At 42.5% G+C, this 25090-nt stretch overlaps 1 protein-coding gene across 1 annotated transcript in view; it reads left to right on the forward strand.

The window, feature by feature from the left end:
* The first annotated feature begins 359 nt into the window (after positions 1-359).
* LOC126251986 (fatty acyl-CoA hydrolase precursor, medium chain-like) overlaps positions 360-25090 on the forward strand; it is a 94371-nt gene continuing 69640 nt past the window's right edge. The window contains exons 1-2 of the mRNA XM_049952761.1: positions 360-597; positions 19540-19683. Coding sequence (XP_049808718.1) covers positions 364-597; positions 19540-19683 — 378 coding nt within the window. The 5' untranslated portion in view covers positions 360-363. The remainder of the gene's footprint in view (positions 598-19539; positions 19684-25090) is intronic.

Consider the following 25090-nt stretch of genomic DNA (forward strand, 5'->3'; position numbering starts at 1 on the left):
TTAAATGGCGAGAAAGGTAACTGCTAACTACGAATTATAATGTGCGTTTCTGGGCGGCATGTCACGACAGTCGTTTTTATTTATCAGGTGTGCAACACACACATCCGATTTCTTCGATCTATCGAAGATTTTAAAACTATTTCAATTTATCGGGAAACTCGATTTATTGAGGTTCGAAGTAGCGAGTGTCGACTGTATAACAACCTGCTAGAATGGCTATAGCCGTGTAGAATCACGATACCCGACCGAAGAGCCATCTGTCGGTACCTTGCGTAGTCCAAGGTCCAGTGCCATCTCAAGGACGTAACGCAACATTGCCGGAGGCGTGAAAAGCTTGGCAGTTCTCGGCTGCCAGCGAAACTGATGATGGCTACAGCGCGGCGTGCACCTAGGGTTGCAGTGATATCACTGCTATTCCTGCAGCAGCTGCTGCTGCTGCTGCTGCTGAGGTCGTGTACGGGCGGCGGAGCGCCGGTGGTGCGGACACGTCAGGGTGGTGTCAGGGGGACCGCCAAGGTGTCGAGCAGTGGCCGCCACTTGCTGGCCTTCTACAACATTCCATTCGCCAAGCCGCCTGTGGGACCGTTGCGATTTAAGGTGAGTCCAAGTGCACTACAGGGACACGACACAAAACGACGCAGTACATAACCAAAGAAGCATCTTTTTCTAATTGGGGACAAACTGTAGAAAACGATCCCTGAGAGGATAAGGAGCAAAAGAGGCCATATGGAGATATGACTGGAAATGCATTCCATGGGAGGTACACCCACTTGCAGGTGGATATAAGAGATCTTTGACAGTGTAGGTTTGAACGACAGAGCATACGTGAGAACACACAAGGCTACAGGGCCATTTCTACCATTAGGCAAGAATGGGACAGCAAAATTTTTAGGAGTGGCAAAGGGCGGAAAAATTAAATTCGAATCAAACAGCGAAAAAATTGAGTAAACGGGGAGAAAAAATGAACAAGAGGAAAACGTAAAACACCAAACTCAAACTGTTTTCAAAAGCGTAAGGAACATCTTCTTAATAAATTTTTACTTACTTTGACGAAACTGGATGCTGAAAACGATATTTATTCCTCATTCTAAAAACGTTTCAATTAAAACAGAACTAAATAACCCCATGATTATCCAGACGGCCTAGTTTGATGCTTTGTCATGTCTCCCATCAGTATAGCAAAATTTCTACATTTAAGGAAAAATTGATTTGCACCAGAAAATAGTTGCACACATTCATTAGTCAATTTTCTTGCAGTTAAATAAAATAAGTAATTGATGCCATATTTGGTTGGACTGGTATATCCAGTTGAGTTCTAATTTAAGATGTTCAGCACGTTCTTGCAATTTCAGTTATTTTGGGAAATATCAAAAATGAGGTCAGAACATAGGAAACTAAGGACATTTGCTGTCCTCAATAAGTTTTAAAGGAATTGAGAACAATGAACGAAAATTGACGACTGCCCCTAGAAAATAAGGATGTATGGTCACTTCACTTTAATGATTAAAATTATAAAAGGATATTTGCACTGTCATTTCGTTGGCTGTGGGAGGTGGTCGAAGGGAGGGGGGGGATATCGGGGAAACCGACGGTAGTAAAAAAGATGGGGTGTCACTTCTCAATTCTCACCTAGGACGGAAAAATGCTTAGCAACGGTCCTGCCAGGCAAGTGGGAATGTTCTGCCTGTACTAGTGTTTTACTACCATACTCAGGTTGGCAGTAGTATTTTCCACAACAAACTGTCACTACTGTATGGGAACTATAACTTGGCATGTGGGCCCACTAGCCCTGAATTGAAAACTATCGGCAGCAGTCGGGAGATTTCGTGGCGTGACGTGGCGATTTGTACATGTCGCCAACTGTGCGGCATGGACTGCATATGTCATCTACTTTGTTGCCTGCTATGACGGTCGCTTAGCTGTGCTGTTCCTGTCAGTGTGTAGTAGCTGTGTTTTCACTGTTTCGAAAGTAAGTGATGATCCAGTTGCTGGCCGATCGCCAGCATCTGACTCCAGTTCAGAAAAAGAATCCGGTTATTAGGAGCACTTGTCGTAAAATGATAATGGATGTAGTCAAGTGCTGCGATGATGAAAAAAAAACATTAATCACTATTAATGTCTATTTAATATGTCAGTACAAACAGTGATTACAATTTTGATAGGACGACGTATTTAACTGGCGATTAACTGTGTCCTACATATAGCTGCTTTTGTGGAAGTTTAAGAAACACATTTGTGTTGCCTGCACTATGTGCTTGCAGTACATGGAGGCGGAGCTTGTTCCCCTCCTCACCGCACCTCTCTCAGGCCTTATTACCTATGGACTTACTTCCTTTATAACCACGTAATATAGACACTATGCATACCATCTTGAGTGTGGAGCTAAGATCACTAAGGCAGACAGTTTTCCTATATGCATAGTGTGTTCTCAAGTGTGCTATCAAGGACTGAAACTTACAGTGTCAAAGATGTTTTACCTGTGCCTTCAAGTGGTTGTACTTCCCCTGGGAAGCACTTCCGATGATATATCCATACAATGTTTTTTGCTCCTTAACTTCTCAGGCACTGGTTTCTGGAGTTTGTCCCCATGTAGCAAAATCAACTCTTGTACAGTAAATTTCAGAATTATGTTTTAAATATTAGAGTGCATGTTCCTTACGCCAAAAAAGTCCAGTAGATATGCATATCTTAAGAGATTTCAGCACTTGTTCATCCTCAGTGCTGTGAAACAATACCTTCTACTTTAAGCACTTTGTTTTCCATGTTTTCCATATTTTGGGAGGAGGTAGAATGGGCCAATACAAAAAAAGTCCAGTAAACATGGGCTCTAAAGTGCTTACCTTAAGAGCTGCGAGCACTTGTTCATCTTCACAAGTGTGAAACACATCTCCTCTACTGAACGAGTGTGAGTCAAAAGCCACTGTTCACTGCACTGGTTTGCGCCGACTACAAGCTCCGCAGTGGCCTGAGTATGGGCAGCAGAGTGCTATCTAATCGACCACCCCTTCCAAGAGACCTGGGCCTCCTGGTCCAGTGCACCTAACAGCTTTCATCTGCACGATGTGCTGGGGCTTGCAGAATGTTTGTCACTATGATACATCATGCAATTAAGAATGTGGGCAGATGCCTGGCACCTGTCCTCCACTTTCAGACATATTTCTTAGACTACACAAATTTTACTCGCAATCCCATTCTCCTCCCCCCCCCCCCCATCCCCCCATGAAACATCGACCTTGATGTTGGTGGGGAGACTTGCGTGCCTCAGCGATACAGATGGCCATACCGTAGGTGCAACCACAATGTAGGGGTATCTGTTGAGAGGCCAGACAAACGTGTGATTCCTGAAGAGGGGCAGCAGCCTTTTCAGTAGTTACGGGGGCAACAGTCTGGATGATTGACTGATCTGGCCTTGTAACATTAACCAAAATGGCCTTGCCGTGCTGGTACTGCGAACGGCTGAAAGCAAGGGGAAACTACAGCCGTAATTTTTCCCGAGGGCATGCAGCTTTACTGTATGGTTAAATGATGATGGCGTAGTCTTGAGTAAAATATTCCGAAAGTAAAATAGTCCCCCATTCGGATCTCCGGGCGAGGACTACTCAAGAGGACGTTGTTATCAGGAGAAAAAAAACTGGCGTTGTACGGATCGGAGCGGGGAATGTCAGATCCCTTAATCGGGCAGGAGAGGTTAGAAAATTTAAAAAGGGAAATGGATAGGTTAAAGTTAGATATAGTGGGAATTAGTGAAGTTCAGTGGCAGGAGGAACAAGACTTTTGGTCAGGTGAATACAGGATTATAAATACAAAATCAAATATGGGTAATGCAGGAGTTGGTATAGTAATGAATAAAAAATAGGAGTGCGGGTAAGCTACTACAAACAGCATAGTGAACGCATTATTGTGGCCAAGATAGACACAAAGCCCATGCCTACTACAGTAGTACAAGTTTATATGCCAACTAGCTCTGCAGATGATGAAGAAATTGATGAAATGTATGACGAGATAAAAGAAATTATTCAGGTAGTGAAGGGAGACGAAAATTTAATAGTCATGGGTGACTGGAATTCATCAGTAGGAAAAGGGAGAGAAGGAAACATAGTAGGTGAATATGGATTGGGGGGAAGAAATGAAAGAGGAAGCCGCCTTGTAGAATTTTGCACAGAGCATAACTTAATCATAGCTAACACTTGGTTCAAGAATCATAAACGAAGGTTGTATACCTGGAAGAATCCTGGAGATACTAGAAGGTAACAGATAGGTTATATAATGGTAAGACAGAGAGTTAGGAACCAGATTTTAAATTGTAAGACATTTCCAGGGGCAGATGTAGACTCTGGCAACAAGCTATTGGTTATGAACTGTAGATTAAAACCGAAGAAACTGCAAAAAGGTGGGAATTTAAGGAGATGGGACCTGGATAAAGTGAAAGAACCAGAGGTTGTACAGAGTTTCAGGGAGAGCGTAATGGAACAACTGACAGGAATGGGGGAAAGAAATACAGTAGTAGAAGAATGGGTAGCTCTGAGGAATGAAGTAGTGAAGGCAGCAGAGGATCAAGTAAGTAAAAAGACGAGTGCTAGTAGAAATCAATGGGTAACAGAAGAAATATTGAATTTAATTGATGAAAGGAGAAAATATAAAAATGCAGTAAATGAAGCAGGCAAAAAGGAATACAAACGTTTCAAAAATGAGATCGACAGGAAGTGCAAAATTGCTAAGCAGGGATGGCTTGAGGACAAGTGAAAGGAGAAGAGACTTATCTCACTAGGTGTAAGATAGATACTGCCTACAGGAAAATTAAAGAGACCTTTGGAGAAAAGAGAACCACTTCTATGAATATCAAGAGCTAAGATGGAAACCCAGTTCTAAGCAAAGAAGGGAAAGCAGAAAGATGGAAGGAGTATATAGAGGGTCTATACAAGGGCGATGTACTTGAGGACAATATTATGGAAATGGAAGAGAATGTAGATGAAGATGAAATGGGAGATACGATACTGCGTGAAGAATTTGACACAGCACTGAAAGACTTGAGTCGAAACAAGGCCCCGGGAGTAGACAACATTCCATTAGAACTACTGACAGCCTTGGGAGAGCCAGTCCTGACAAAACTCTACCATCTGGTGAGCAAGATGTATGAGATGGGCGAAATACCCTCAGACGTCAAGAAGAATATAATAATTCCAATCCTAAAGCAAGCAGGAGATGACAGATGTGAAAATTACCGAACTATCAGTTTAATAAGTCACAGCTGCAAAATACTAATGCAAATTCTTTACAGACGAATGGAAAAACTGGTAGAAGCGGACCTCGGGGAAGATCAGTTTGGATTCCGTAGAAATATTGGAACACGTGAGGCAATACTAACCTTACGACTTATCTTAGAAGAAAGATTAAGGAAAGGCAACCTACGTTTCTAGCATTTGTAGACTTAGAGACAGCTTTTGACAATGTTGACTGGAATACTCTCTTTCAAATTCTAAAGGTGGCAGGGGTAAAATACAAGGAGCGAAAGGCTATTTACAATTTGTACAGAAACCAGATGGCAGTTATAAGAGTCGAGGGGAATGAAAGGGAAGCAGTGGTTGGGAAGGGAGTGAGACAGGGTTGTAGCCTCTCTCCGGTGTTTATCAATCTGTATATTGAGCAAGCAATAAAGGAAACAAAAGAAAAATTCGGAGCAGGAATTAAAATCCACGGAGAAGAAATAAAAACTTTGTGGTTCGCCAATGACGTTGTAATTCTGTTAGAGACATCAAAGGACTTGGAAGAGTAGTTGAACGGAATGGACAGTGTCTTGAAAGAAGGATATAAAATGAACATCAACAAAAGCAAAACGAGGATAATGGAATGTAGTCGAATTAAGTCAGGTGATGCTGAGGGAATTAGATTAGGAAATGAGACACTTAAAGTAGTAAAGGAGTTTTGCTATTTGGGGAGCAAAATAACTGATGATGGTCGAAGTACAGAGTACATAAAATGCATACTGGCAATGGCAAGAAAAGTGTTTCTGAAGAAGAGAAATTTGTTAACATCGAGTATAGATTGAAGTGTCAGGAAGTCGTTTCTGAAGGTATTTGTATGGAGTGTAGCCATGTATGGAAGTGAAACATGGACGATAAATAGTTTGGACAAGAAGAGAATAGAAGCTTTCGAAATGTGGTGTTACAGAAGAATGCTGAAGATTAGATGGGTAGATCACATAACTAATGAGGACGTATTGAGTAGAATTGGGGAGAAGAGGAGTTTGTGGCACAACCTGACAAGAAGAAGGGACCGGTTGGTTGGACATGTTCTGAGGCATCAGGGGATCACCAATTTAGTACTGGAGGGCAGCATGGAGGGTAAAAATCGTAGAGGGAGACCAAGAGATGAACGCACTAAGCAGATTCAGAAGGATGTAGGTTGCAGTAAGTACTGGGAGATGAAGAAGCTTGCACAGGATAGAGTAGCATGGAGAGCTGCATCAAACCAGTCTCAGGACTGAAGACCACAACAACAACAATAATGCCATTCTAAGTGTACAACTGGTCTATTCTGCAAATGGACTGTAATATCCCAATGAAGTCTCCATAACGTTTGTGGGAGCTATTTTAGGCCTCTTAGTCGCCTGGAATGCGACGATTTTCCGACGGAGGAAACGTACCTCCATCGCGTGACATACTTCCTTTAGTCCTGAGTTTTCTTCATAGATATCCGCATGCTTTGGTTGCAAACTTTAAAGAGCTGAAACTCCAGTGCTGTAGCCTAAGTGAGCCACCAGCATTAGCGTGAATTATGCAGTAGTGTTCCGCTATGATGCGTTAATCAGGCATGGCACATCACCCATCCAAGTACACACTGGAACGCGCAGTGTGGGCGTGCTCTCCAAGTGCGTGCACACTGTTCTGTTATTACTTATGCGGATGTCAGAAACGCTTAAAAGAGTGTAATAGCTATCACCACAGTAAAATCTGATAAGGTTTGCTGTGAGATAACGGCTTGTTAATGTTTTTCAATGAGAGTTCTCAGAAACTAACAATATAAGACATCCAAGACAATAGTTTCTATTTCTGTTGCCATGTATACATGTAACATGATAAGAACTTACTGTCTCAAAAGACTGGATCAACAAATGTATCATATTTACATATCTTTCAGTGAAATATTTCCTGCAAAAGTTCCCACAAAATGACAGAAGACCTTCTTCTGTTTCAGGGTAGAAGATGGTGCATGACAGAGGAAGAATGGCTTAACCATCCACACATTGTATAGCTAGTCTAAAAACACACTGATGTAAAAAAGTCGCAACACCCAAAAAAATTAATGTGGAGTGACAAAATTTTGGGAATACTTTTGTCTAGGTGATATATGTGAGTTATTAACACTGCAAGATTACAGGTTAATGTAAGTGCGAGATAAGCTGTAGCAAATGTGAAATGTTGGTACATTAATAACCTATGTATACCCTATAATGTTGAATGAAAGCATGCAAATGTGCTTGGATTACGTTGTACAGGTGCTGTAAGTCAGTTTGTGGAATGGAGTTCCATATCTGTTGCACGTGGTTGGCCAATACAGGTACTGTTAGTGGTGTTCGTGGATGATGCTGGATTTGTCGTCTGATAATGTCCCACATGTGCTCGATTGGAGACAGACCTGGAGATCGAGCAGACCAAGGAAACATGATGACTCTCCCTAGAGCTGGGTTAAAACGAAGATATGTGGGCAGACAGTATCATGTTGGAAAACACACTCTGGAATGCTGTTCATGAATGGCAGCACAACAGCTTGGATCACCTGATGGACGTACAATTTTGCAGTCAGGGCGCATAGGATAACCCGGAGAGTGCTCCTGCTGTTATACGAAATTGTACCCGAAACCATAATTCCAGCTGCAGGTCTTGTGTGTCTAGCATGCATACTGGTTAGTTGCAAGCACTCAACTGGCCTTCTTCTGAGCAATTAAGGGCCATCATTGGGATCGAGGCAGAACCAACTTTCATCAGAAAACACACCACCTCCACTCTGCCTTCCAATATGTTCTTGCTTGACTTCACTGAAGTCACAGATGGTGGTGGTCGGGGTCAGTGGAATGCACGCTATAGGGCATCTATCTTGGAGCTGTCTTTGAAGTAACCGATTTGTAGAAGTTCGTTGTGTCACTGTTGTGACAGCTGCTGCTGAGATTTCTGCTGCTGATGCAGTATGATGTGCAAGAGCCATATGTCGAATACGACTGTCTTCCGTCTTGGTAGTGCCATGTGGCCACCTGGAGCCTGGTCTTCTTGTCATCCTACATTATCGTGACGACCACTGCTAGCAATCACCTACAATGGCTACATTCCTCTCAAATCTTTCTGCAATATCACAGAAGGTACATTCAGCTTCTCGCAGCCCTGTTACATGCCCCCATTCAAACTCAGTGACATGTTCATAATGATGTCTTGTCGCCTTAACGGCATTCTTGTCCGCCCCCGGTAGCTGAGTGGTCAGCGGAACAGACTGTCAATCCTAAGGGCCCGGGTTCGATTCCCGGCTGGGTCGGAGATTTTCTCCGCTCAGGGATTGGGTTTTGTGTTGTCCTAACCATCATCATTTCATCCCCATCGACGCGCAAGTCGCCGACGTGGCGTCAAATCGAAAGACTTGCACCAGGCGAGCGGTCTACCCGACGGGAGGCCCTCATCACACTCCAAAGGCATTCTTGACTAACATCAACTCACCACATCCAATCGTCAAGGTAACTAATGCTAACGGTCGTTACAGCGTGTGTTTAAAGCAAATCTGATGTGCACAAACATACTGCCGTTACTAGCGCCACTAGTAGGGGGCAAAGGCCTTTTGCGCCACTTTTGATATCAAATTGTTATGGAATTTGATTAAATTGTGACAGCTCGTTGATTTATGACTTTAACCTGTTGTTCTACTAAGTGGTTTATGACCCCCTTAAGGTTGACTTATGACTCCCTGGGGATAATTCGTCCTTCCTTTGTAAAGTACTGCAATTCGTTTTGTTTGACAAATGTTGTATGTGTGGAAGAGGGTGTATTCTTCTGTTCATGGAGTTAGTGCAGCATGGCGTGTAATTTCACATATCAAACCCAGCTGCTGTGCATTTGTTTTTATGTTCTATGATCATTTCTCTCTTCCTTTCTTGGTACAGACAGACACTACAACAATTCTGCACAACAGATAGCACAAGTCATTAACGTAAAATGTTTCAGACTGTTTTATGGAGCTCTATCGTGCGTAACTCAAACGTTTCTTGTTATTTTCCTTAATTGTCTGTTATACTACCACAACACTCTCAAATGTATGAGGTTCGTATCTACTATGCACCAATAAGGACTGATAAACTCTGCAGTATGCAAGCATCTAGAGAGATCGTGTCTAGTTGGGCGGGTGATATGAGTCAGATTGGTACGGAACAGTCTTTGCAGAACGGCAGATACAGTATTGGTACGAGAAAACCGATCTGTGTATCACTTGCACCGATCAGTGCAAGTTTGAAACTATGTTACATTCTTTTCGAAAACAAAATATCGAAGTACATTGATTACGTGGAACTCAGCTCATTCTGTTCCTTCACGAGCCGTCGACTGCAGTGGGTGTAGTGCCCTCTTACTTTTAGTCACTTTCAAATTAAATCAGAGACAGTGTTGCGGGGAGGATTGGTTAAAGACAGATTAAGAGTTACGAGAAACATAGAGAGAGGCAATGTGGAGTTTTGCCCAGGCTATAGCTTCAATGAAAGGGTAGCTCGTTTCGAAACAGAGATCTGAGCGCTAGAGCTTTGAATCTCCGACTTTATCCCACGAATGTGAGAATACTTAGTGACGCCATCCACATAGGGGGAGATGGCAAATCGTAATAAAATCTTACCGAATTTATAAACTGTTTCGGCTAAGGAACGTAATTTTTGCACCTCCTCTCTGCTGATGGCTACTTCCTACACTGAGAAGCAGTGTTTGTGTTTTCCCATGTAGGCCATACAACAGGGTTCGTGACATGTCCACTGGTGAGATTGATTGGTGCATACTATCCGTGCTCTATGCGAAGTCCTGCAGAATACTCCTTTGTTCCACATGTAGTTATGCACTGTAAGTCATAAAAATGAAAGACGCAGGGCCTAAGACCTGGAGGCCAGGATGACTACCACCTAGGGCACAGAAATAGCGATTGTATACCTGGGAGCAATATGGACCAACAATATGAGGAATGCTCAGGGTCTCTTCGGAAAACGGAAAACCGAGACATCAGCTACCCTGTCACTTTGGAAGATGAGATTAAATGTAAAGATTGTCACCTTTGGACAGCTGTTTGGAAACGCTTCACAATGACGCAAACTGTTCTAATTTTCAGATGTTGCGATGTCCTCCACATTTTTGTCAATAGGAAACATCGCCTCTGTCTTTTACTTCAACCATCCTGTGTGCTGTGGGAGCAGAACAGTTTACAACATGCGATATTTAGCTTTCTATGAGAGGCAATGGATCGAAATGTGTTAATATTGGTGTAACATCTGACACAGACCTTGAAGTCATGATGGAAAAATAAAAAGTATGGCATTGTACAAACTGTTGTCATACACAGCTTGGGTGTGTTATGGTAGAAAAACGATGTATCAAATTCCTTATAAAGAACAACATAGGAACCCTTTCTCGTGATCGACGGTATGTGAAATATGGTCCTCCTACAGTATAGGTGACGAAACTTTACGCGGGTCAGTGCAATTACTTTGATCGCTGGCCACCTGCTTCAGTGGATCAATACCTGCATATTTAATAGGATCGCCATATAAGCTCGATGTCAGAGTGCAGACAGTATTTGTTTTCGATATATCTGAAGAGAGGGGCACAGTAATATCTTATAGAGTTCTCCGCCAGGTGACGTTAGTGAAGTCTTTCATAGTTCATAGTTTTTCTCTGTTTGATGATACAAAATAATGAGGAGAGAGAGAATGTTTGGACGACAGACATAAATCCACCCTGAGAGAAGCAAATCTCCTTCAGACTGAAGTACCTGTATGTACTTAGTAAACACACCATATTGCAGTAGCTAGATCCTCGTCCTTCTTCCAGTACCCGTATGATGTGAAGTCTTCCTAATTTTCCCAATAAGAAGCACTACTGTAACTGCTTGTACTGTCTTTTCTACTACCTCATGTTGCAGGAGAAAGCTTCGTTTGGCGCTGGCCTTACACATTGCACACGGTTGGTGGAGCTGGTGGAGCTACGACAACATGTTCCCATTTCGAGAGAATGGGCGTAACAGGTACTATCGCATTAGCTCAGCTCACCTCTTTCTCTATGGGATGCAGAAGGTGGTAGGTATAGCGCTCCACAACTTCTGCTCAGTTCCGACTTAAATTGGAACGATCACATGGACAAAGATGCAGGGAGGGCGGGGCAGAGACTAAGGAACAGTTACAAGATGCAGAGAGACTGTTTAACAACATGCTGGGGTTTTTGCTGTATGGGGTCCTTAGCAGATAGGTTCGAAAAAAGTCACTCATTTCGAGATATGGAAGTGCAACAATTATGATTCACCAGTGGCTGTAATCATAAAAGACATCTCCACAGAATCCAACACAAGTGTGTGGTTCAATGGAAAGACTTGATTCCAAATTGCAAAATGGTGCAAATGGCTCTGAGCACTATGGGATTTAACTGCTGTGGTCATCAGTCCCTTAGAACTTAGAACTACTGAAACCTAACTAACCTAAGGACATCTCACACATCCATGCCCGAGGCAGGATTCGAACCTGCGGCCGTAGCGGTCGCGCGGTTCCAGACTGTAACGCCTAGAACCGCTCGGCCACCACGGCCGGCTCCAAATTGCAGACAGAATTTTTACTAGTAAGCGTAACACTACAGATCTGAAAAGCCAGTGTGTTAGTCACAGGATTTTGTACATTTATTACGACTTCATTCTAACACTGCATTTTTAAGTGATTTCTCACATAGCACACCATCTGCTGTGTGTGATCATTCTCAATCAACCATCAACCTCCATTGCCTATAACCCCATGGATACATTACAGAACCTCTGTTATACTGTCTACATGGTATCGAGATAGAGTGCATTACAAATAAAATATGTTGGCGTGGGAAATATCTAGCAGCAGCATGACGGAGTTGTAAATATCGGCATAATACCACGTTCCTTTGCCGAATCTCTTTCTACATTCGGTGAGAAGGGTGATTTTATTACGAGCTTACACCACTGGCGACACGCAGTCACACTTTCAGTCTGTTAGTACACTGTCTATATTCAATGTCATCGTATTTGTGTGGAAGACCACTTCATTCGGAAGCAATACCGTACCTCAAGTTATAAAGCATGTGCAGTTTTTAACATGGATATCATTAGCGATACTTGTGTGTTCATGTAGAACCAGCACCGCTTTTTTTGCAGGGTGACAGCAACATAGTCGTTGTGATTGTGTTTTTAATAGCTGGTTGCTCTTCCTAAAACACATTGGTACCACTCGCAAGAAAAACATCCATTCCGGAATTTTCGCTCAAATTGTTTGGTGCCATCATCATTCAGTTATTGACGAAGTATTTATCTTAGTAGGGGGTGTGGTAGATTTTCTGGGATCAGCAGGCTTATAAAATATGTTTTAGGGTGTAAAGGTGCTGTGGTTTGAGTTCAGACAAGTGTAAAGAAAATGACTATGTCCAGCCATAATGGAGGTATGAATTTGGTGTGGAAAACTGCAATTTCAACACATTGATAGTCATAAGGGGGATGGAAGAATTTACGTGGAAAGTTACGTCCAGTCATCAGAAGGATATGGATATTGATATTTCCAGAGCGAATTGACATTTCCGGCTTAAGGCTGTAGCGAGCAGCAGGTACAAAGAAAAATGCTGGCTGGTTGGCTCTTGCTTGCAGCCATGGGGACAAGCGCCGGTGGTGGCCTTTGCAGTGATCTCTGTATAGCTGAATATTGAACTAACCAGTATGCTGGTAGAGTGGCGACAGAGGTGGGTGTGTGTGTTGCACGAGAAAATTCAGAGTGACAAGTGTTTGCATGGGATGATTATTCCCTCCATGTAAATTGATTGGTTGACTGCTTGGTGGTAGTCTCTCTCTGATCTCTGGGCTTTCAGTACGGTGGGCATGTGGATGCTGGGGGATGGGTGTGCAGCTGTCAGCACGGAAGGAATCAACTAGCGATACATGGCCTCTGGCTTGGGTGCTGTTTGTGGATATCAGGATACGAGTGTGCAGGATGTATGAGTGTTCCAGCAGTCTCCGACATCTAATTGTGACAGCTACTACTACAGCATGGAACGTGGTTTAAGCGCGTGGCGTTTACTGCTTCTTAGTACAGTCCAGTGGACTCTGCCTTAAAGTGTTATTTATTGTTGTTACTATACTATCATGTTGTAGACGCTTTCCCCCTCCCTCTTTATCCTGGTGTAGTGGGGGGAACCAACTTGGGGATTATACAGTGATTTAAAAATCCAATTGCAACGACAAATTCCCGATTGACCAGCTTATTGTTTCCGATAGTGGTACTATGAGGACACACATTAAACCAGCATCTCCGCAGATTGTTTAAGGACATAGCGTGCAAGTGAGCTGAAATTTGAAATTATCAGCTACCTCCAACGTAATGGACTTCCTACCAAACGACCACGACCTAACTGTGCCAGTATCTGCCAATACGAAGCAAGGGGAAAAACGATCCAGAAGGATGTGGGAACTGGACAGTTGCAGCATCAAATCCTACCAAATATACGAGTTCTATTGTCCACCAACAGGAATCAAAGAGTAACTGCTCACACACAAAGGGCATCAATTTAACTAATTAATTAGTCCAGCAATATGACAGAGTGAGGGAACTCAAACAACAGGAGAGAGAGAGAGAGAGAGAGAGAGAGTGACAGCTTATGTTTCTGCTGCCCACTACAATAACAGGATATTTTTGGATGTAGGGTGCCGCAGTCATGTGTTGATGAAAAGACTTGTGGAGAATATACTAGAGTGAGAAGGTGTATCAAGCTTCTGAAACGATATTTCATAAGAACCGATTTTGACGCAAAATTCACTGATTTCAACGCAAAATTCACCGGCTTCGACACAAAATTCAATGATTTCTGTGAAAAGCTCACCAATTTCGACCCAGAATTCTAAGATTTCAACGTAAATTCACTGATTTAGGCAAATAATTCATTGATTTCGGTACAATAGGGTTGATCCTGTTGTTTGAGTTCCTTGTCGCCACATCTGCGTCATACCCTGACGCATACTAGGTGGATGGCTGTCGCTAACCACGCAACGTGTGGAAACGAAGATTACCATGTACAAGATTACCATGTACAAGATTACCAAGTACTGTGAACAGCTAGAAGGGTAGTAGTGACCGAAGTATACGGCTGCAAGTAAATTGAGCTCACATCAGTACCAGTGAACAAAACCATTGATATTTCTAATTCAGGTCCACGTCTAGAAACTGAGGTAACTCCCGTTCTTGATGATCGGTGTACAGTCGTCAATCACAGGATACGAACTGCCGATTCAACTACTGGGCAAAAAGCATCCAGTGAGATATGTTTGCCACCGCGACCTCTGAAGTTGCTGTCCTGCAACGGAACTACCTCCTACGTAGATGCTATAACCGCTCGCTCTGCACTGGTTTCCATGCACTGGAATGCCGGTGTATTAAATGAACAATTTTTGCATTCCATTCCATATTGGTCGGGGAATAAGAAAAAAGAGACACACAGCGAAGGAGTTACCTGAATGGGATGGAAATCGGTAGATGAGCAGACAAACAAATGATTACAATTTCAGAAAAACTGGGTGATTGGTTCAACAGAAAGGGCTTCACAAGATGAGCAAGTCAGTAACGCCTTGGTCCATTTCTGGCCCTTATCCATTCAGTTATTTGACTTGGCATTGATTGATAGAACTGTTGGGCCTCCTTCTGAAGAATGTCTTGGCAAGTTCTGTCAAACTGGCGCGTTAGATCGTCAAAATCCCAATCTGTTTGGAAGGCTCTGCCCATAATGCTCCTAACGTTCTCAATCGGGTAGAGATCCAGTAATCTTGCTGGCCAATGTAGGGTTTCACAAGCACGAAGACAAACAGCAGAAACTCTCGCTGTATGTGGGCAGTCATTACCTTGCTGAAATGTAAGCCCAGGAAGGCTTCCCATAAAAGGCGACAAAACGGGGCATAGAATATCGTAGCTGTACCCCTGTCCTGTAAGAGTGGTGGGGATGACAACCAGAGGGGTTCTGTTATGAAATGAAGTGACACGCCAGAACATCACCTCTGGTTGTCGGGCCGTATGGCGGGCGACAGTGAGATTGTTATCTCACCGCTGTCTGGGGAATCTCTAGACACTTCTTTGCTGGTCATCGGGGCTCTGTTCGAAACGGGACTCATCACTGAAGACAGTTCTATCCAGTCAATGAGATTCCAGACCGAAGAGGCTGCTGGAGACGTCTCGGACAGCATTGGGATACCAACTTGACTATTGCCCACCGGAAGGCCTGACAACAAGGAGTGATGATCTGGGGGTGTCATTTCATTTAATAGCAGAACCCCAATGGTCGTTTTCTGCTGCACCCTTAAAGCACGGCGGTACGTCGGCGTTATTCTATACCCCGTTTTGTTGTCCTTCTAGACAAGCCATCCTGGACTTGCATTTCGGCAAGATAATGTCTGCCCGCACTGGGCAGGAGTTCATACTGCTTGTATTCGTGCTTGGGAAACACTGACCAGCGGGGTCTCCGGATCTCTCCCCAGTTCATCTCTGTACACTTCCCTTCCTATAATATTGCCATCAAGTTTATTTTCCTTGTATAGCCCTCTATATAATCCTTTCTCTTAATGGCTTAGGATTGGTTTTCCATCTCAGCTCTTATTATTCGTACAGCAGCTTTTCTTTCCCCCAAAGACCACTTTAATTTTTCTGTATTCAGCATCTATCTTTCTCGTAGTGAAACATGCTTCTACACTACTGGCCATTAAAATTGCTACACCACGAAGATGACGTGCTACAGACTCGAAATTTAACCGACAGGAAGAAGATGCTGTGATATGCAAATGATTAGCTTTTCAGAGCATTCACACAAGGTTGGTGCCCGTGGCAACACCTACAACGTGCTGACATGAGGAAAGTTTCCAACCGATTTCTCATACACAAACAGCGGTTGACCGGCGTTGCCTGGTGAAACGTTGTTGTGATGCCTCGTGTAAGGAGGAGAAATGCGTACCATCACGTTTCCGACTTTGATAAAGGTCGGATTGTAGCCTATCGCGATTGCGGTTTATCGTATCGCGACATTGCTGCTCACGTTGGTCGAAATCCAGTGACTGTTAGCAGAATATGGAATCGGTGGGTTCAGGAGGGTAATACGGAACGCCGTGCTGGATCCCAACGGCCTCGCGTCGCTAGCAGTCGAGATGACAGGCATCTTATCCGCATGGGTGTAACGGATCGTGCAGCCACGTCTCGATCCTTGAGTCAACAGATGGGGACGTTTGCAAGACAATAACCATCTGCACGAACAGTTCGACGACTTTTGCAGCAGCATGGACTATCAGCTCGGAGACCATGGCTGCGGTTACCCTTGACGCTGCATCACAGACAGGAGCGCCTGCGTTGGTGTACTCAACGACGAACCTGGGTGCACGAATGGCAGAACGTCATTTTTTCGGATGAATCCAGGTTCTGTTTACAGCATCATGATGGTCGCATCCGTGTTTCGCGACATCGCGGTTAACGCACATTGGAAGCGTGTATTCGCCATCCAAGCTCTGTTTGACTCAATGCCCAGCCGTATCAAGGCCGTTATTACGGCCAGAGGTGTTTGTTCTGGGTACTGATTTCTCAGGATCTATGCACCCAAATTGCGTGAAAATGTAATTACATGTCAGTTCTAGTATAATATATTTGTCCAATGAATACCCGTTTATCATCTGCATTTCTTCTTGGTGTAGCAATTTTAATGGCCAGTAGTGTAGATTATTACCATCGTGCTCTAGTCATTCCTGCTTAGGATTTTGCGCTTCCTGTCAATTTCATTCTTTAAACGTTTGTATTCCCTTTCGCGTCCTTCATGTACTGCATTTTTATATTTTCCCCGTTCATCAATTAAATTCAGTATCTCTTGTGTTATCCAAGAATTTCTACTAGGCTTTATCTTTTTCCCTATTTGATCTTCACTATTCCGTCTCTCAAAGCTATCTATTCGTCTTCTGCTGTTTTCTTTTCCCCTGTTCTAGTCAACTGTTGCCTAGTGCTCTCTCTGAAAATTGGTTCATTCAGTTATCAAGGTCCCATCTCCTTCATTTCCTACCCTTTTTTCCAATTTCTTCAGTTTTAGTATACAGCTCATAACCAATAAATCGAAGTCAGGGCCCACATCTGCACCCGGAAATGTCTTATAATTAAAGTCTGGTTCGTAAATCTGTGTCTTACCGTTGTATAATCAGTCTGAAACCTTCCAATTTCTCCAGGCTCTTTCCACATAAGCAACCTTCTTCCATGATTCTAAAACCAAGTGTAAGCGATGATTAAATTATGCGCTGTGCAAAAATCTGCCAGCTGGCTTCCTCTTTCATTCCTTTCCCCGAGTCCATGTTCACCTACTATGTTTCCTTCTCCCACTATTGAATTCCAGTCCCCTGTTATTGTTGTGGTCTTCAGTCCTGAGACTGGTTTGATACAGCTCTCCATGCTACTCTATCCTGTGCAAGCTTCTTCATCTCCCAGTACCTACTGCAACGTACATCCTTCTGAATCTGCTTAGTGTATTCATCTCTTGGTCTCCCTCTACGATTTTTACCCTCCACGCTGCCCTCCAATGCTAAATTTGTGATCCCTTGATGCCTCAAAACATGTCCTACCAACCGATTGCTTTTGTCTCGTCATACGTTTCTTCAATCGTTTCATTATTTCTGGAATTAGTTGGCATATATACGTGTACTACTGTGGTAGGTGAGGGCTTCACGTCTATCTTGGCTACGATAATGCGCTCACTACGCTGCTCATGGTAGCTTACCCACATTCCTGTTTTCTTATTCATTATTAAAATTACCCCTGCATTATCCTTATTTGATTTTGTGTTTATAACCCGGTATGCGGCTGTCCAGAAGTCCTGTTCCTCCTGCCACCAGACTTAATTCCCACTATACCTAACTTCAGCCTACCCATTTTCCTTTCTAAATTTCCTAACCTCTGTCCAATTGAGGGATCTAACATTGAACGCTCCGACCCGTAGAACGCCTGTTTTGTTCCTCGTGATGACGACATGCTTCAGAGTAATCTCCGCTCGGAGATCCGAATGGGGACTATTTTCCGTCCATAATATTTTACCCAAGAGAACGCCATCATCATCGAACCATACAATAGAACTGCATGCCTTCGGGAAAAATTACGGCTGTAGTTTCCCATTGTTTTCAGCCGTTCGCAGTACCTGTACAGCAAGGCGATGGGTGATGTTACAAGGCGAGATCAGTCAGTTATCCAGAGTATTGCCCCTGCAGCTACTGAAAAGGCTGTTGCTGCTCTTCAGGAGCCACCATAGTGTGCTCAAAATTTGCTTATTGTCGAATCAGTTTTGAGTATGGCTGTTATTCAGCTACCGTGTACTATTTTCAACATAGGATTAAACAGCCAACCGGTTGCAGATAAACGGTAGGAACATTGGCCTAGATTTCGACATCAGAGTCTGATGTTGTTTCCAGCTGGACACACGTGGCAAAGGCTAGAGCGGTTTGTTTTACTTTTGACTTGAGCCTACGGATAGCTGCTCCAAATTCTGACTATTGCTTTTTAGCAATGTAATTTTACGACTGAGCAACATTTAATTTTCATGAAGACACCCCTAGTAGATGTCGTAACCTAGGTCAGTGTACCTATCGTTTAATCCTATGCTGAAATTACTGTCGAATGTTTTGATGATTCCATGTGGTTCAGAGTGGATGATCTCTGACCCATATTTGTTTCGAAATTAGAAATGAAGTGTACCTTATCCTTTCACAGAAGTTACTAGCACACAGAAGCTTGTCGATATCGATAGTTCGCACGGTTTATGTGCTCCTTGTCAGCCGAGCTGCCCACATTTGCCAGGCAGTGACTCTTACCGTTTCTGCTGCTTATAAACTTGTTTCTTGGAACATGCGGTCACGTCTGCGGGAACAATATGCAAACTTAAAATAATATTCAAATAATAAGGAGAATCAAATACATAGACTATCAACCTTGAAATATTCTCTTTGTCTCAAGTAGTACGATTTTCGTAAGCTCGCCTTTCAACCAAATGAAAAAGCAACGGCTGAACAGATAGCACGTCTTTGTCACGGATTAAACAACATCGTTGCGTGGAAGTGTGGTGCGGATCGAGGGAATACATATTAAAGAATGTAAACAGCAGACTGAAGTGTAATTGCAATCAAAAGAACTGGTGGAGGTTCAGAGAAACGGATATGTGAAAAAGGCATTGTTTGTAAAGGATTATTAGCTACCTAATTATTTGCAGATAGACGCGAACGTCAGTGCACACAGTATTGAATAAAGTCATTTTATTACAGAGTCCTCAACCTCCAGATGGATGGGAGCACATCCGCGATGCAACAGCTCCTGGGGCTTGGTGTCCGCAGGTGTCCGTGTTGTCCCCATTAGAGCCTCCAACAGGGACAGAGGACTGTCTGTATCTCAACGTGTTCACGCCACAGGTATGTTGCTCCCTATATGGTACTCCGTATAGAGGGAAAACGTAACACTTAATCAGTGTCAAAATGTATTACTGTTTTTCTGTAAGGTAGGTCTTCCGGTTCTATAATACGCCAGACTACATTTAAAAAAATCCTTCCGAAGTTGACAAATCGATCTGTAATATACAAAGATTAAAATAGCCGTGTCATTAAATGCTATAGAATTGTTTTGTGCTACAGAAGGTAACAAAATTATTTATTTTACGAACACCAATTTTCTGTAAATGCTCGTCACTTACATTGCTCCGTTGCACGGCTTTCTATTAAGCTTTTTCTCCGCTTCGGCTATGAGTGTTCGCAGACCGTATTGGTTACACGCACGCCAGCAACGTAACAGGGAACTGATCCACAGATATAGAGAATGGGGAAGCTTCTAACAACGCCTAAATATTCGTTCAGTTACGTGTTGCTTCATACGTATTTCTAAAACGTTTGTTGACGTTCATTACAAAATATTTCGTAATTGTTTCCTCCAAGTACGAACACTATTACACTCAAGAAGTTGTTCTCACGTGCAGTGAAAACTTAACTACTTGAATGCTAACAGTGACACGCCTATTATAATGCTATTTTGTACAAAATAGTACAAAATATGGTAGCAACACGTAACACAGCAAGGGCTATCTGTTAATATCCTTTCGATTAAGGACCAGCTGGAAACCCAGGAACGACTGGAAATCAATAGTTATACATGTTAGGATGAATATTAATGAGTAATCTCATCTGGCAAAAGTGTGTGTTTATTGGCGTTTGAGAGGGAGTGGTAGTTTCAAAATTCGAACGGCTTAGCGGTTGGATTGTTGCAAATGGTCCGTCTCATTGTTCCCGAAATATGTCAGATGAGTTTGATGTACGCGCTCGAGATAAGAGATTACTTCAATGCTCCGACGTTGCAGATCTCAGTGTTACTGAGTACGTAAGGGATGATTTAACGGAGATGAAAGTTCCTTGGAAGTATGAACTACATGCGGGGGTAGGTATGATCAAAATGGCTCACTAACGTAACATATTATTGCTGTTGTTTTTCTGATGAATTTAAATATTCTTTGCTATTTACTTACCGAGAAACTATGATTGTTGACTTGTGAGTGCTAACAACAACGCCATCGTGTGCTCTATACTTGCACTACAACAACTCAAACAATCTCTTATTTTGTGGAGGCGATAGTACCACGTTTCGCAACCGTCATAATTACAAGGTGATGAGACTCTTTAATGAGAGGAACGCTCCAATCCTCTTGCTTACTAACAACGGGATTGTTCTTAATGACAGGCCCATAATGAATCTTTTTGCTGGAATGCGTCATGAGAGGTGGCAGGAAGCGTCAGTGCATTATTCAATTGTCTCTGCACATATAAAATGTACTATATGCATCCGTCTTGATTTATATAAAACCAGTATTTATTATTTGGGAATATTTGAGAGGTAATGCTTCAGTAACATGAGTTAAAGTCGCAGTGAGATATATGCGCTTTAATATTTTAGCACAAGGGTGAATGAAATTACTGGCTAGAAATAACAAAGGACCATTATGTGTTTGTTACTATAATTCGTTTGGGCCTACAGTGAAACACGTAGCTCATAAAACTGGCAATCTTTCCCTTCTAGTCCAGTACCTCTCATCCCAAAGCTATCGGTATTCTTCCATTCCTGAGCCCATTTCCCTCCAGTACCCAAACGTACATTTACTGTTGTTAGTTAGTAGAGAGAATATAATATTCTGATAATAACTCTGTTCTCATCTCTGTTGTGAATGTCTGTGTGGTCAGTTTCTAGTTGCTCAAGGTCTTTCCTAAATAGTCTTCTCAACTTTTTTTTTTTTTGAGTCATCAGTCTTCTGACTGGTTTGACGTGGCCCGCCACGAATTCCTCTCCTGTGTCAGTCTCTTCATCCTAGAGTAGTACTTGCAACCTATGTTCTCAATTATTTGCTGGATGTATTCCAAACTCTGTTTTCCTCTACGGTTTTTGCCCTCTACAGCTCCCTCTAGTACCATAGAAGTCATTCCCTGTTGTCTTAACAGTTGTCCTATCATGCTGTTCCTACTCTCTGTCAGTGTTTTCCACATAATCCTTTCCTTTCCGATTCTGTGCAGAACCTACTCATTCCTTACCTTGTCAGTCCATTTAATTTTCAAAATTCGTCTGTAACACCACATCTCCAATGGTTCGAGTCTCTTCTGTTTCGGTTTTCCACAGTCCATGTTTCACTAGCATGCAATGCTGTGCTCCAAAAGTACGTTCTCAGAAATTTCTTCCTCAAATTAAGGCGTATGTTTGATACTAGCAAATTTCTCTTTGCCAGGAATGCCCTTTTGCGGTGCTAGTCTGCTTTTGATCTCCTCCTTGCTCCGCCCATCACTGATTATTTTGCTGCCTAGGTAGTAGAATTCCTTAGCTTCATCTACATCACGACCGTCAATCCTGATGTTAAGTTTCTCACTATTCTCATTTTAACTACTTCCCATTATTTTCGTCTTTTTTCGATTTACTATCAATCCATACTCTGTACTCATTAGACCGTTCATTCCATTCAGCAGATCATGTAATTCTTCTTCACTTTCACTGAGGATAGCAATGTCATCACCGAATCGTATCATTGATATTCTTTCACCTAAAATTCTAATCCCACTCCTAAACCTTTCTTTTATTTCCATCATTGCTTCTTCAATGTACAGATTGAACGGTAGGGTGAAAGACTACATCCCTGTCTCACACCATTTTTAATCCGAGCGCTTCGTTCTAGGTCGTCCATTCTTATTATCCTCTCTTGGCTCTTGTATATTACCCGTCTCTCCCTATAGCTTACCCCTATTTTCCTCAGAATCTCGAACAACTTGCACCATTTTACACTGTCGAACGCTTTCCATGTCGACAAATCCTATGAACGTCTTGATCTCTATTTATTCTTGCTTCCATTATCAAACGTAATATCAGAATTGCCTCTCTGGTGCCTTTACCTTTCCTAAAGCCAAACTGGTTATATTTAACACAACTCAATTTTCTTTTCCATTCTTCTGTATATTATTCTTGTCAGCAACTTGGATGCATGAGCCGTTAAGCTAATTGTGTGATAATTTCGCACTTTTCAGCTCTTGCAGTCTTAGAAATTGTGTGGATGATACTTTTCCGAAAGTAGGATGGGATGTCGCCAGACTCACATTCTACACGCTAACTTGAATAGCCTTTTTGTTGCCACTCCCACCAATGATTTTAGAAATTCTGATGGAATGTTATCTATTCCTTCTGCCTTATTTGATCTTAAGTTCTCCAAAGCTCTCTTCAATTTTGATTCTAATACTGGATCCCTTATCTCTTCTAAATCGATTCCTGTTTTTTCTTCTATTACAGCAGACAAATCTTCTCCCTCATAGATGCCTTCAATGCACTCTTTCCACCTATCTGCTCTGCCCTCTGCGTTAAACAGTGGAATTCCCGTTGCACTGTTAATGTTACCGCCCTCGCTTTTAATGTCACCGAAGTTTGTTTTGACTTTCCTATAAGCTGAGTCAGTCCTTTCGACAATCATTTCTTTTTCGATTTCTTCCCATTTTTCATGCAGCCATTTCATCTTAGCTTCCCCGTGCTTCCTATTTCTTTTATTCCTCAGTAACTTGTATTTCCGTATTCCTGAATTTCTCTGAACGTTTTTGTACTTCCTTCTTTCAGCAATCAACTGAAGTTTTTCTTCTGTTACCTATGGTTTCTTCGCGGTTACCTTCTTTGCACCTATGTTTTTCTTTACGAGTTCTGTGACTGCCCTTATTAGAGATGTCCATTCCTCTTCAACTGTACTGTGTACCGAGCTATTCCTTAGGGCTGTATCTATAGCCTTAGAGAACGTCAAGCGTATCTCGTCACCCTTAGTACTTCCGTATGCCACTTCTCTGCGTATGGATTCTTCCCGACTAATCTCTTAAACTTCAACCTACTCTTCATCATTACTACATCGCGATCTGAGTCTATATCTGCTCGTGGGTACGCCTTACAATCCAGTATCCCATTTCGGAATCTCTGTCTCTCAATGATGTAACCTAACTGAAATCTTCCCGTGTCACCAGCCGTTTGCAAGTATACCTCATCCTCTTGTGATTCTTGAACATAGTATTCACTATTATTAGCTGAAATTTATTACAGAACTCAATTAGTCTTTCTCCTCTCTCGTTCCATGTCTAAAGCCCATATTCTCCTGTAACCATTTCTTCTAATCCTTCCCCTATAACTGCATTCCAGACTCCCATGACGATTAGATTTTCATCTTCCTTTACTTTCTGTATTACCCTTTCAATACTGTCATATACTATCTCTATCTCTTCATCTTCAGCCTGTGAATTCGGCTTGTATACCTGAACTAGCGTTGTCAGTAAGAACAACTCTATCACTGAACTGTTCACAGTAACACACTCTCTTCATTACTCTCCTATTGATAACGAATCCTACTCCCGTTATATCATTTTCTGATACTGTTGTACACCCTACACTCATCCGACCAGATATCCTTGCCTTGTTTCCATTTCACTTCACTGACCCCTGCTATATCTAGGTAGAGCCTTTGCATTTCACTTTTCAGACTTTTGTAGCTTTCCTACCACGTTCAAGCTTCTGACATTCCACGCTCCGACTCGCCAAACGTTATTTCATTGGTTATTCAATCTTTTTATCATGGTCACCTCCCTCTTGGCAGATCCGAATGGGGTACTACTCCGGAATCTTTTGCCAATAGAGAGATGATCATAACACTTCTTCAGTTACAGGCCACATGTTCTGTGGATACTCGTTACGTGTCTTTAATGAAGTGGTTTCCATTGCCTTCCACATCCTCATGACGGTGATCATTGATGATTATACCGCCCTTAGGGGTAATTTCCCACACCAAGGACAAGATAGTGCCCTGAACCTTGAAAGGTGGCTTCACTGAGTCACAGCGCCAGAGATTGCGCCAAAGATTATTATTCCGCCGCCTCCACTGAGCAGTAGTAGTTCAGAGGATGTCGAGGGCTGTTGTTGTTCTGTTGGGCGAGAGAGTAGACGCTGTTCGGTTGGTGTAATGTATAGATATATTTGAGAAAGGAGATGGGCTTTTGATTTATGATGCTGGTGTAATGGAATATTTTCGTCAATATATAACGAGGTAAAAATGTATTACAGTTTTCTTTAATAACAATCCCTCTTGCTCACAGGTACAGCCAACAAAGCATCTGGCTCGTGTTCATTTATTAGACTTGTAATTCTGGTTTCTATGTGCAATTATAGTATTTCTGGTTATTAAATTAGTTCATTGTAAATGGTGTTTAAAATATTTTGTCGTATTGAGAAAGAACCGAGCCAGATACATGTACGTTGAGTCACACTATCACACACAGAACA

The sequence above is a fragment of the Schistocerca nitens genome, chromosome 4 (assembly GCF_023898315.1).
Source record: "Schistocerca nitens isolate TAMUIC-IGC-003100 chromosome 4, iqSchNite1.1, whole genome shotgun sequence".
In the NCBI taxonomy this organism is placed as follows: Eukaryota; Metazoa; Arthropoda; class Insecta; order Orthoptera; family Acrididae; genus Schistocerca; species Schistocerca nitens.